Below are 12,170 nucleotides of genomic sequence, written 5' to 3' on the forward strand. Positions count from 1 at the left end.
GGCAGTTTCCTCTTTCTAAAGCTGAAATAAGACATTGGCGGCTAAAATGCATAGTGTAATATATAGGGAAAATGTTCCCAATTATAGGAATAAGTCTAAATAATACTTGACTAAAGAATCTCTTTTCTCTTTTCTTTTTTTCCTTATTTGTTTTGATTCTACGAATCTGACTTATTTTAAGTGTTTTTAAATTAAAATATTAATTTTTAAATATTTTTATATTATTTGGATTAAATAAAAAAGTACTTTTGAGCACTTATTTAAAATTGTCATCACACCAACCATTTGAATTTTGACACTACAAAAAACTACCATCAATATTGAATGCACATGTTTAAAAAAACTATTAGGCTTAGCACAAATGTAAATGAAAAAACTCTGATTTTTATTTGAAAACTTTGTTCTTCACATCGTACAAATAGTAGAAAAATAAAAAATGAAACAAAAAGGGTGAAAATGAACAATATATCTATGTCTTCGCAACACTATGTTAGATGATAAAGTAACACAATCAAAATCTTTCATTCAAAGTAATAATCTTTTAGTAATCTTTATTTAAATTAACTTGTATTTAGACAATTGACAATATAAATATCTAAATATATTGCCTAAAATATTCAAGTATTATCAAAGAGAAAAGACATAAATTTCCTCCTGAAGTTGTATCGAAAAATCAGTTACACACTTAAACTATCATGACGATCTATTACATATCAAAACTACCTAAAAATGAATTTATTACCCCCTGAACGCATAACACAACTCTCATAGTATGTGGTGTATTACATTCGCAGTCATGTGGCGCCACGTCAGAAATTATAATTTTTTATACTTTTTTCTTTTCTTTATTAATTAACTTTTCTTTTATTAACTATATTTTATACTAATTAACTCCTAATTAATTGTTAACTATCTATCTGATTTTTTATATTTTTTTTCTTTTCTTTTCTTTATTAAGTAACTTTTTTTATTAACTATATTTTATACTAATTAGCTCCTAATTAATTATTAACCACCCATCCAATTTTTTATATTTCTTTTCTTTTCTTTTTTTATTTGCATCTTTGATTGGAAAGGAATCCCTTTATAATTTACTTGCAAATTTGTTTTCACTTTATTAATATCATGGGAAAAGCTCAAATATATCATCGAACTTTGAGAAACAACTCATTTATATCATTCATTAAAAGTTTGACTCGTCTATGCCATTGCCGTTTGAAAAAAGACTCATATATGCCATTATTTTTTAACTCCGATTTTTCAAAACCACTCAAACAACTTTTAATACTTTTCTATTAGAGTTTTGAATCAAATTTACTCTTTTTGCTTCTTCTTCTTCAATACCACATGAAAAACACTAAAACTCTAAATTTTCAACTTCTTCAATTTTTCACGAAATCATCTCAAATTTCAATAGTAGCATCCCTCCGAGCTAAATATCATAATTCAATATCTTTTGATCTCGAATTCAACACCTAAGAAGACACACTTAAAATTTCAAAACTTTAACTCCTTTAATGACAGAAGTTTTGTCATAGCTCCAAATTACTTGAAATTTAGAGCATAGACTCAGAAAACACTATGTCCATGTTCAAAATTTCAAGTAATTTGGAGTTGTGACGAAAATTCTATCATTTAAAGATGTTAAAGTTTTGAAACTTTGAAGAAATTTTAAGTGTATCTTGTTGGGTTAGGTTGAATCCGAGCTCAAAAGATATTGAGTTTTAATATCTAGCTCGAAGGGATGCTACTATTGAAATTTGAAGTGATTTCGTGAAAAATTGAAGAAGTTGAAAATTTAGAATTGTTGGTGTTCTTCACGTGTTCTTGAAAAAAAGGAATAAAAAGAGTAATTTGATTCAAAACTCCAATTGAAAAGTGTTAAAAGTTGTTTGATTGGTTTTGCAAAATCGGAATTTAAAAATAATGGCATAAATGAATCTTTTCTCAAACGATAATAACATATATGAGCCAAACTTTTAATCGATGATATAAATGAGTCTTTTCTCAAAGTTTCATGACATATTTGAGACTTTTTCTTTATTATTATTATTATTTTTAATTTAAAGCCCTCTTGTAGTGGCGGTGGGTTTGGCTAACCCCTACTTTGTAAATTAATATCCAAAAACTGAATACATTCAAGAAGGGGAAATAAAACTTAACCTCCTCAAAAAACTTAGCTAATACATTCAAGTAGGGGAAATAAAACCTAACCTCCTCAAAAAACTTAGGTTGACATGTCCATATCTTTACTCCTCAGGAAATTTATAATATTCCACGAGTAATCAAGATGAGTGAGAGAATTCCTCTCCATGTAGCTTGATAGCACACTTGTTAGAATGTACGCTTTCACCAAACAGTTGGGATCAGGTCCTCTATTAAAAATCAGTGCAGAAAACTAAATAACAGAAATGTAAAATCAGACACAAGATTTTACGTGGAAACTCCTTGCTCAAGTGAGAAAAATCATGACATGTCCTACAGGATTTCAGCTCAAAACTTTACTAAATAATTGAGCAAAGATTTAAATTACAAGCTCTTGCAATCTAGGAATTGCACTCACCATCCCTTCCCTCTCATGTGTAACAACTCGGCTACACTCAGATTTGAAGTAATAACTCTATTGCTTGCTAAATCACTAGACTCCTAGCTGACTTAGACTTCATGTAGTCTCCATAACTAACTCTAGTTATTTAGACAAGATGAACAAAACCAAAATAGTAAAATGATCTAATTTCCTTTATAGATTAGGAATAGACCTTACAAGATTAAGACCAAGAAATTACTACTCTGAAATAAGAACAAAGTGATTGATAACTCTATCAGGTTTTTGGTCTTTTTCAAGAGCAAATTTCAGATATTTGAGAGCATGAGCTTCAATGCAATTTTCTTTTCAATGATTCCATAAAGCCAAGTGAGAAATGTTGTAAAGAATGTATATATAAATGATATACATTGTGTTGGACGAATTCTATTGGGTAGACAACTGTCCCTCTGCACAGGGACTCGACCGTGCACACACAGACCTGCAAACTTGGCAGGATTTGTTTTATACTATTTGTCTGTTGTCATTATCAATCAAATGTCCTCAAAGGAATCAGGTCCCTTACCTGTTTCCTAAGTTTGTCAAATTATCAAAACCAACCAACATCGACCATTATCAACACTAAAAGTAAAAAATAAAAATAATAGCGCTATCTATCCATTTCCCTCAGAAATAAAAATAATAGTTCTGTCTATTCATTTTCCTCAGAAATGGAATTGTTTTTTATTTGCCTTACCCTGAAGTTCACAAATTGGTACCGTTTATCCATAAGGCTCCATCCTTTGGCTTGATTGGGCAATTCATGTAAAGTTTGATACAATTTAACCTTGTCTCTGCTAGGGCCAATATTAGCGAGGGTATTCGCTACCCTGTTACACTCTCTGTAGCAGTGTAAAATATTGAACTAATGCATATCGAATAAAACAGCAAGCAGCAAGTACAGAAAGAATGGATATCACATAATAGATCTTAATAGTTGATTTGTTTCCAAAAGAAAATTACAAAACTACATCCAATGACAGGAGCATAACCTTTGTTGGAAACTCACAAACAAAGAACCTCAGAAAGCAAAAACAACAACAACAAAAAAAACAGATCAAGACTAACCAATATACACATTTGGTATGTGAGCAATTTTGTGCCAGTCTTCTCCAATTCCCTTCTCACACCGCTTTGCCACTTCTGGACAACCAATAACTCTTAAACTTGTGAGGGCTGTTAGGTGCTGCAATGCCTGGGGTAAAAAGTTTAGCATGTTACAGTGTTCAACAAATAACTCAGTGAGTGAAGTTAAACCTTCCAGTCCTTCCTCGGGAAGACTCTCTAGTGCATAACAATAACGAATATTCAGACTTTTCAAATCATTGAGGCTAGCCAGGCTGGTAGGCAGCTCTTTGAGATTCTCTAAGTAAGAGACACTCAAGTATTTGAGATTTTCAAGGCTTTTGAACATCTCTTCTAGCAGTGAAGTCACTTTGTGGTTACTGAAAATCTTGAGGGCTGTAAGAGTGCTAAGATTAGATATGGAGTTCAAACCTCTTGCATCTGCCTCCCCCCAAATTTCTAATTTCTTGACAGAAGAAAGGGTCGGAAAAACAAACATAGGGCAATCCGAAATCTTCATCTCGTCAAGCATGGGGAATTGCTCTTCTCCTTCCGTTCTCAGCAATCCTTTCAGATTACAAAAGCCACCTATATGGAGTTTTCTCAGGGATGGAAACCTTTCTTTTGGAGGGAATCCAGAATGAATAACATAATCCTCAACATACTCCACCTCCACAGACCCGTCTTGTAACTCTAGACTTTCTAGACAAGGCAGCTCACCAAAGGGTGGTAAGCGCGAGCAGTTTTCGCAACCGTTTATTAGAATAGAGACAACATTTATCAAAACTGAGTGATTCATCCAGTCTGGGAGACAGAATCCACTGAAGCCAATGATTTCTAAATATTTCAGATTGGGATGTGGTTTGAGGGCTTCAAGCACTTTAACTTCTGATTCATTTCTGTGTGGTCCTTCCCAACTCATGCTTAAAGAGTGCAAATTTGCTTTTGCAGATAAATTGGCTTCTTTTGCCTCCGTATCGTTCTTCACTCTTTCAAGGCGGATGATTGAAATTGCACCACGGAGGTTTAAGTTTCGTAGTTCACCAAGTTGATAACCTTTCCTCTCGCCCACAAGAAAGTAACTTAGTGTCTTAAGGCATGTCAACAATCCTATTCTCGGTGGCATAGAAGTCAATGGACAGTGATCAAGTACAAGATTTCGGAGACTACCAAGCTTACTTGTTTGTTTTGGCAAACAAGAAAGCGACTGACAATTATATAGATCAAGAGTCTGCAGATTTTGAAGCTTGCACAACCTCTTTGGAAGACTACAAATTTTACTGCCAGACAGGTCCAGGTATCTTAAATGTACTAGATCTCCAATGGAAGACGATAACTGTTTAAATTCTGAGTTACTTAGATTAAGCACCCTTAACGAGACAAATCTTTTAAAGAGCGAAGGAGAGTAAGAAGACACCACTCTGGAGAAACCAATGGACATCATATCTTTATAATCTTTTACAATGAGCATCATATCTTCATCATCCTTTACATTTATTTGGCGGACACTGCTGCTTGATGCACTTGCTGAAAACATAGATGTAGCCAAATCATGGATGAGATCATGCATCTTGAAATAAGTTTTACCAGATTTAACTTCAATCTCTTGGAAGAAAGACCTCAAGTATAATTCTTTCCATACTTCATTACCCACATCCTCTAGCTCCATGTTTCCTTTTGATAAAAGAAAACCGTGTGCCATCCAGAGAGTGATGAGATATCCCTTTTCCAATTCGGTGTCCTTTGGGAATACCGCGCAATATGCAAAACATTGTCTCAAATCAAGTGGAAGATGATGATAACTCAGCTTCAGAGCAGGCAAAACAGAATTTTCATCTTGAGGTAAATTCCAAATCTCACTATCTCTCACATGTTCCCATTCACTTTCTTCCCTCTTGAAGCGTAAAAGACCTCCAAGAGTCTTGGCTGCTAGAGGCACCCCCCCACATTTCTTCACAATCTCCTTTCCAATTGCCATAAGTTCAGAATTCGTTTCCGTTTGGTGGCCAAATGCACGTTGCTTGAACAACAACCAACAATCTTCTTGAGACAAATTTGATAACTGATATAGTTGCAAAGTTCCCATAATTGATCCAATCTTTTCAAGACGAGTAGTAATTAGAATTGAAGCACCACTTGCTCCAACCTTCAATACTGCTCTAAGATTAGCCCACTTTTCTTGATCTTCATTCCAAACATCATCCAAAACAAGAAAGTATCTTTTTCCATTCAAAAACTCCTGAAGCTTTTTCAGTAGGGGAGCCAAGTCCATGTCACCCAGGGACTTTCCTTCAATAGATTCTACAATTGCCTTAATCAACCTCTTCTCATCAAAGTCATCTGAGACACAAACCCATATCTTTAGATTGAAATGCTCTGTCACTCTCTGATTATTGAAGACCATTTGGGCAAGTGTTGTCTTTCCTAGTCCCCCCATACCAAGTATTGGGAGTACCGAAAGTTCTTGGGCATCACTAACATTGTTTATCAAGATTTTCACTATCTCATCCTCCTCTTTGTCCCTTCCGTAAACTTTTGCTTCAGTTAAAACAAAACCTGCTCCAAACGAGAAAGGTGTTACATTAGGAGTCAGCAGAAAATAGAGAAGATATTTGCACAATAGAATTGAGAAAATCATGCTGAGTGAGTGAGTTCCACAAGGCAGAAAGTGATTTAAGAGGACAAAATATATTTTTCTGGGATGTTTAGAGGAATTCCTAACTTATCTTATTTATGAAATTCCTTTCTATATGATCACATAAAAATTAAGTTAATCATTAACTCTTGAGACAAACATTTAGATTAGACAGAATCTTTGAAACTTCCCCTCAGCTTAAAAACACACATGACTTTAATAATTTCCAATAAAATGAATATAAATTCCTTCATTCCTCTGCAATTTGTAATACTTGTTTTTTTAGAAAATAAAAATTAAGATGAGTACCTGTTTCCCGTCTAGCAGTTTGTCTCTTTATAATCCTTTCATCCAAATGAAAATTCCTCTTTTCCTCTGCAATTGCATCTAGTTTGTCCATCATTTCTTTCATTCTTTTTCCCACCTTGTAACGAAAAGTGATGGTCCGTGGATGATAACACCCCAATGCAGCCTGCTTGAATCTTGCTGCCTCAGTTTTACATTCATCCAAGATGTTATCAACTTCATATGCAGCAACGTTGAGTTTCTGTAACCAGTTCTTTATTGCCTTGTACTTCAGTTGCTTCTCTTGAGCATCTTCTAGCACAGCTTGAATCATAGAAAACATGCTTGAAAGTTTTTTAAAATCCTTCTCAAAACCAAAAACCAATCCAAGTTCCCCTTGGATGAAAGAAGTGAGATTATCTAGAAGAACTTGAAGGAAAGCCTCAGCCATATGTTGAATTTACTATAACATAGACTAGATTACTGGAATTGTAAACAATGAATCTCTTGAAACAAAGTAAGATGTTGGAATGAAGTATGGACAGTTCAAAGTTGACTTGAGCAGGGCATGGACTTATAATATAATAAATTATCTTTTCTTGTCGCTTGGTGATCAACTTTGTGCATTTTGATTAATCTACCAATAACTTAATACCTATAACTACCTATTTTGGACCCATTAAATAGTCTTTTGGACCCATTCAAATAGTCATCCACTCAAGTAGTCTACTTGTACCAAAAAGGACTCAAGTCCCTTCATATACACAAAGACAGGGGCCTTCTCTGACTAGCTATTTTCCTGAAGGATCAAGAACCGTTTGAACGGTGCCGGAGTTTATCCTGACCGTTTTCCAAAGGAAAAGGATGTCAGAAATTGGAGAATTTCTGGTAGTGATGTGTTCAACAACTTGGTTTTCAAGGTTAATATACAAATGTATTACAGGTGTAACGAAATCAATATATTTACACTGTAAAGGAATTTGGATAATGCATGATATAAGAATTCTGCAATAACATAGGTCACAAAAGAACACAGATATCAAAAGTTTTTCTTCCTTAAAATTACAGGAGAAAGAAGGCAAACTGAACACTTTTCGCAGTGTAATTTATAAACTAAAACAATCAAACTGATGGAAGGATGTCCAAAGCAACTTCTTTCAAGGATGGCATTGATTCCTGTTGATGCAAGCAGATGTAGGTACTTCCTACTCTTCGGAAAACTTTCCAAGGGCCAGGGTAACACCTGGTTTTCAAAAGACAGTCAAAGTAAACAAGAAAACGAGCTAAACTCAAGTAATAATAAACAATCTAACAAATAGTTCAGTCATTCCAAGCTTTGGTAAAAGAGATTACCTGAACAGGACTCCTCCATTTAGTCCTTTAAAATTGTGAATATAATATACCGTCTCCATTTCAGGAAAAAGAGTCTTGGATAGTGCAGCTAGCTTCGGATAGAAGAATGGTGGATAATCTTATTTTGGTCAAAGATAGCATGAAATACAGTAACATTGAACAATTGTTAAGAAGATCTCTTTTCTTCTCTGTAATTCTAAAAAGCAGCAATATATATATACTACAATGTCCATCCTATTTCCGGTGCAACAGGTTACTCATTACCACAATATGCAGACAATCATGCAGAGCAATAAGAAACTTTTATTCTTTGATCGGATTAAAAGAGGAAAAATGGTGCTAAGAAGGGATACAGCCAGATCTTATTCGATCAAGCTCTCCGTTGAATATAATCAGTTTCCTAGAAGTGTTGGACACTGCTGCTTTGTATAGCTCTTCCACGACAAGCATCTCTACATTGCAGAAATAAATGATGCCATCATAATATTTCTGTGAAATCGATCACTTGATATACACTGAGGTGTAAGAGTTCAGGTTACCATTGACATTAAAATATGGATAGGCGACTATAAAAAGTTCATCTTCTGGCTTGACACGGTCAACCATTTTGACCTTTTCGGCGAAACCGAAATCCTCGAAAAAAGAAGGCTTTGTCAAATAGTCCAACTTAAAAGATGCTCCTCCAAAAATTGATTGTCTTGCAAATTTCACTTCATTAGCCTCCGGGAAAAACTGAAAGGTTTAATGCAAGTTTGATAGATCGCACCTGGTAGAGTAAAAGAGCTTAATGGGAAAAGAGGTGATCACAAACATTAACAGGGAACACTAATTTTGATGTACAAGAAGATGAAACTATTATGGAGCAATAAGATAAGAGGTAAAAGCACGGCTGCCAGCTTTGAAACACCATTCGTTTAACATTAATATGAAACATCTTCAGCTTCTTGTCTTAGTTGTAATGAGCTTACACGCAAAACAAGAAATCAAGGTAGATTGATGCGGCGAATAGAGAAATAATTAACAATGGCAAAGCTCATGCATGGACACGAGGGATGAACTCTGCAAATAGCCGAATTTCGGTTTATGTTGTATAATGTGGCAAATAGAAGAATTAAGCACACACTCTATGCAGTACAGTCCAACAGTTAAGGATTAAGCAACAGCTTTTCCTCGCTAATATTCTGAGTACTTCTTTTATGGTTAAAGTTTTCCTTATTTCTTTTCCGAACCAGATGATTGTTTCCTCCAATAGAATGTATAGTTGCTTCCTCCAATAGAATGCAATACCAGCAAGAGAGCCTTTTCGAGACTCACAGTGTATACTATAAAATTCATTCAGAACCAGACTTACAATTCTGGTCTTTGTGGCTTTCTCCGGTATAATCAAGAGATCACAGAACTCACGTATTAGTTGCATACTTCCAGTCATTTCTGTTCCACCCTCACCGTCACCTGTTGATAGTTAACACCAGAGTGAAATCAACTGACATGAATGGGAAAGCAGCGAGCTAGTGTAGATTATACCGATCTTCACATGCCAAAATCAGGAGAAACTGGCAAGTAAGGAGGACAATTTGTCATAACCTGGTACAGAACCCAATCCAGCAGTTGGAAATTCAATTTCCTGGTACAAGAAAGTTTTTGCTCTTTAAGTCCACGGAAAGTATGGATACCGTATCATTTCTTTAAAGTGTTGTTGTCACTTGAAGATATACAGGGAATTTGACTGACCATCAGTTGTCTGTTGTTCTTCAATGCCAATTCAGTTGCTTCTTTAGCCTGTTAAACATGAAATTCTGGAATTATGATTGAAGAACTGCAGCACAGACTTAAGAAAGTGAAGTGAATAAAATGAGTATGCAATGAGAAACAAGATAAGCATTATTCATAAAATGGAAATTTGAAAATAGAAAAAGTTTAGGGTTGTAATATACATACATTTCAAGAATTTTAGAACGAAAAAATTATCATGTAATGGACATGAACTGTTATGTCTTTTAGTGAGTGTTAAATCATGTTTTCACTTATCATCTACATTCCGATTTTAAGCCCCAAAAGTGGACATATTTGGCAGTTGATAACAGCTCCATAAAAAGTTTCAGTTGCACATTTTACAAACATAAATGTTGAAAATCTTGAGAAGTGCAAAGGCTTAACAGAACCATAGTCTATTAGATGTAAATCAGACATGACGTACATAAAAAGGTACAAACGGTAGCATGAAATTTCCAGATGTAATATATGAATTTGCAGCAAGAGGGATAAGAGCCTTCAATTATGAGAAATTTACAGTCAGCAAGAACCAGTTAGGTCAAGGAGACTAAGTACATTAGCTTATATTAAGGAATTCAAGCAAGTATTGGTAATTAACCAGTCTCATAAGCACACAACAATGCCTCATTTATAATGGCTTTGGGATAAGAACCCACACGAAAAATAGTCTTCTCAAGGCTGCATGAGAGATACATGGTGCGGATAGACACACTTTTTATCAAGTCAGGGTGGAATTCCCATTCTGAAGGCGATCAAAGTGATATAACAGAAACCATGGCAAACATTCGAAAGGCAGCAAGTAGTTTATTCTTTTATTTAGAGAAAAACTAGCAATAACTATAATGATTCAGTATATGATCTACTTCAGATTTACTAGAGAATTAGAATCATTCTCAGTAACTTCACCTAGGAGTCGCATTATACTACTTCATTGCCGTATATTATTATTTAACTTAATTTCATCCTCCTATCTTATCTGTGTATTAAAAAATCCTTCATATATTTGACTACAAACTCAAAAGACTATGAATATGGGCTTTAGAAACTCCAATATGGTAGGCCTTCTTCACAATTAGCAACTAAGTTAACCATTCTTCACATGTTAAAGAAAATATTCCTAAGATTTCAAGCGCTCCACATTCTGTCAGTCTACTTCTCAACACTTTGAGCACTGTAGCAACTAATACAAGTGGAGCCAAGATTTGAAGTTTATGGGTTCAGAACTTGCCACCGAACTCATAGCTCGTCTTCGTTGCTGGGTTTGTAATTATGTATTTATTCTTATTTAATGGACTTCCTAATACAAATACAACATCTAAGCAAAAGCTATTGAATTCATCCGAACCCGCAAGTAATACTCTATCTCTGCCCCTGGCAAATAAGTACCTTAATCTGCCTGCAATAGTTGAGGGAAATATGAAAAGGTAACCTAGTATCGTTAGCAATAACTTGGTGGAAAAGGGGGCATTTTTTATTATTATTTCTTTTACAAAAAAAAAGCCTTTTCATTTTATTTTTATTTTTTTCCCATTCGGTATCCGCATTGAAACCCGACTAAATCCGGATTCGCACCGAAAAGTCTCATATTGGAGGGTAAAGTGCTCCCTAAAAAAGGTGATTTGCGTACCAGAGGGACTCGAAACCAAGACTTCTGGTTAAACATCAAGAAGTACTTACCACTCCACAATCCTCGTTGGTAAAGCCTTTTCCTTTTAATGTGAGTGCAAAAAGTGGGAACTGTTAGTACATACATTTCAATTCCCCACCTTGAAATCCCCTCCCCCATTTCCCCTACCCCTGCCCCCAATATTATGGGAAAAAGTGAATAGAATGAATACTTGTTGAAGTAATTCCGTGTAGTCCTTAGGGAATGACACATCAAACCCAATTGAAGCAGCTTTATCGCCGGAACAACTGATCGCAAATTCAAAATTTCTTGAGATCTTCACATTTCTCTTCAATTTAGACTTTCTCATGATGAAATCCTACAATATATTCGACAAAATCAAACGAAATCAGGAAATAAATTGAGTAGAAAACATAAATGTGATTTTTTTTCTAATAGTAAAACAACATTTACAAAGTAATCAACTAATCAAATGATATAATTCTAAATTCCCAACAAAATTAGAAAAAAGTTACCTGTGGAATAAGAGAGGAAGGAACTGAAACAGCAACTGCCAGTGTAGTTGAGAAAGTGGATAACCACATTTTGAATTCTAACCACAAGGAGAGAGAGAAAGGCTGAAAAGAGTTTAACAATAAAGTTTATTGCCCTATTTTATAAAGCAGAAAAAGAGAGAGTTTATATCCATAGCTAATATAATAATTATTATGTTTTTGAAATCTTAATAACTCAATTGAAGGTTGGTCAGAACTTTTATTTTATTGGCGAGGTATAATTGTCTACCTTGTAATCTCCTTTCTCAATTTAAAAAATATATATTTGCTTTGTTTTTATCTATTTTATCTTAA

The 12,170-nt window shown here is 34.5% G+C and overlaps 2 protein-coding genes across 2 annotated transcripts; both read right to left on the reverse strand.

Annotated features, from left to right (window-relative positions):
- Positions 1–3,483: 3,483 nt before the first annotated feature.
- Positions 3,484–7,457, reverse strand: LOC129889613 (putative disease resistance protein RGA3). Its single transcript, XM_055964995.1, has 2 exons — positions 6,594–7,457; positions 3,484–6,205 (listed from the first exon to the last, which is right to left on the reverse strand). Exons 1-2 carry the CDS (start codon positions 7,018–7,020, stop codon positions 3,648–3,650), a joined length of 2,985 nt encoding a protein of 994 aa, XP_055820970.1. The 5' UTR covers positions 7,021–7,457; the 3' UTR covers positions 3,484–3,647.
- Positions 7,458–7,545: 88 nt separating this feature from the next.
- LOC129889614 (protein LPA3) lies at positions 7,546–11,981 on the reverse strand. The gene is made up of 9 exons (XM_055964996.1): positions 11,838–11,981; positions 11,534–11,680; positions 9,654–9,701; positions 9,507–9,546; positions 9,274–9,374; positions 8,462–8,654; positions 8,276–8,374; positions 7,923–8,040; positions 7,546–7,812 (listed from the first exon to the last, which is right to left on the reverse strand). Exons 1-9 carry the CDS (start codon positions 11,904–11,906, stop codon positions 7,692–7,694), a joined length of 936 nt encoding a protein of 311 aa, XP_055820971.1. The 5' UTR covers positions 11,907–11,981; the 3' UTR covers positions 7,546–7,691.
- Positions 11,982–12,170: the final 189 nt, after the last annotated feature.

Source organism: Solanum dulcamara, chromosome 5 (assembly GCF_947179165.1).
Source record: "Solanum dulcamara chromosome 5, daSolDulc1.2, whole genome shotgun sequence".
Taxonomy (NCBI): domain Eukaryota; kingdom Viridiplantae; phylum Streptophyta; class Magnoliopsida; order Solanales; family Solanaceae; genus Solanum; species Solanum dulcamara.

Excerpts from the sequence above, each read along its gene's own strand:
- LOC129889613 (XM_055964995.1), bottom strand. The coding sequence starts at position 7,020 with ATGGCTGAGGCTTTCCTTCAAGTTCTTCTAGATAATCTCACTTCTTTC. Across the intron at positions 6,206-6,593 it reads AACTGCTAGACGGGAAACAG|GTTTTGTTTTAACTGAAGCA; the intron begins GTACTCATCTTA and ends CGTTTGGAGCAG.
- LOC129889614 (XM_055964996.1), bottom strand. The coding sequence starts at position 11,906 with ATGTGGTTATCCACTTTCTCAACTACACTGGCAGTTGCTGTTTCAGTT. Across the intron at positions 8,655-9,273 it reads AAGCCACAAAGACCAGAATT|TTTTTCCCGGAGGCTAATGA; the intron begins GTAAGTCTGGTT and ends TAAACCTTTCAG. Across the intron at positions 8,041-8,275 it reads TGATCGAATAAGATCTGGCT|ATTATCCACCATTCTTCTAT; the intron begins GTATCCCTTCTT and ends GACCAAAATAAG.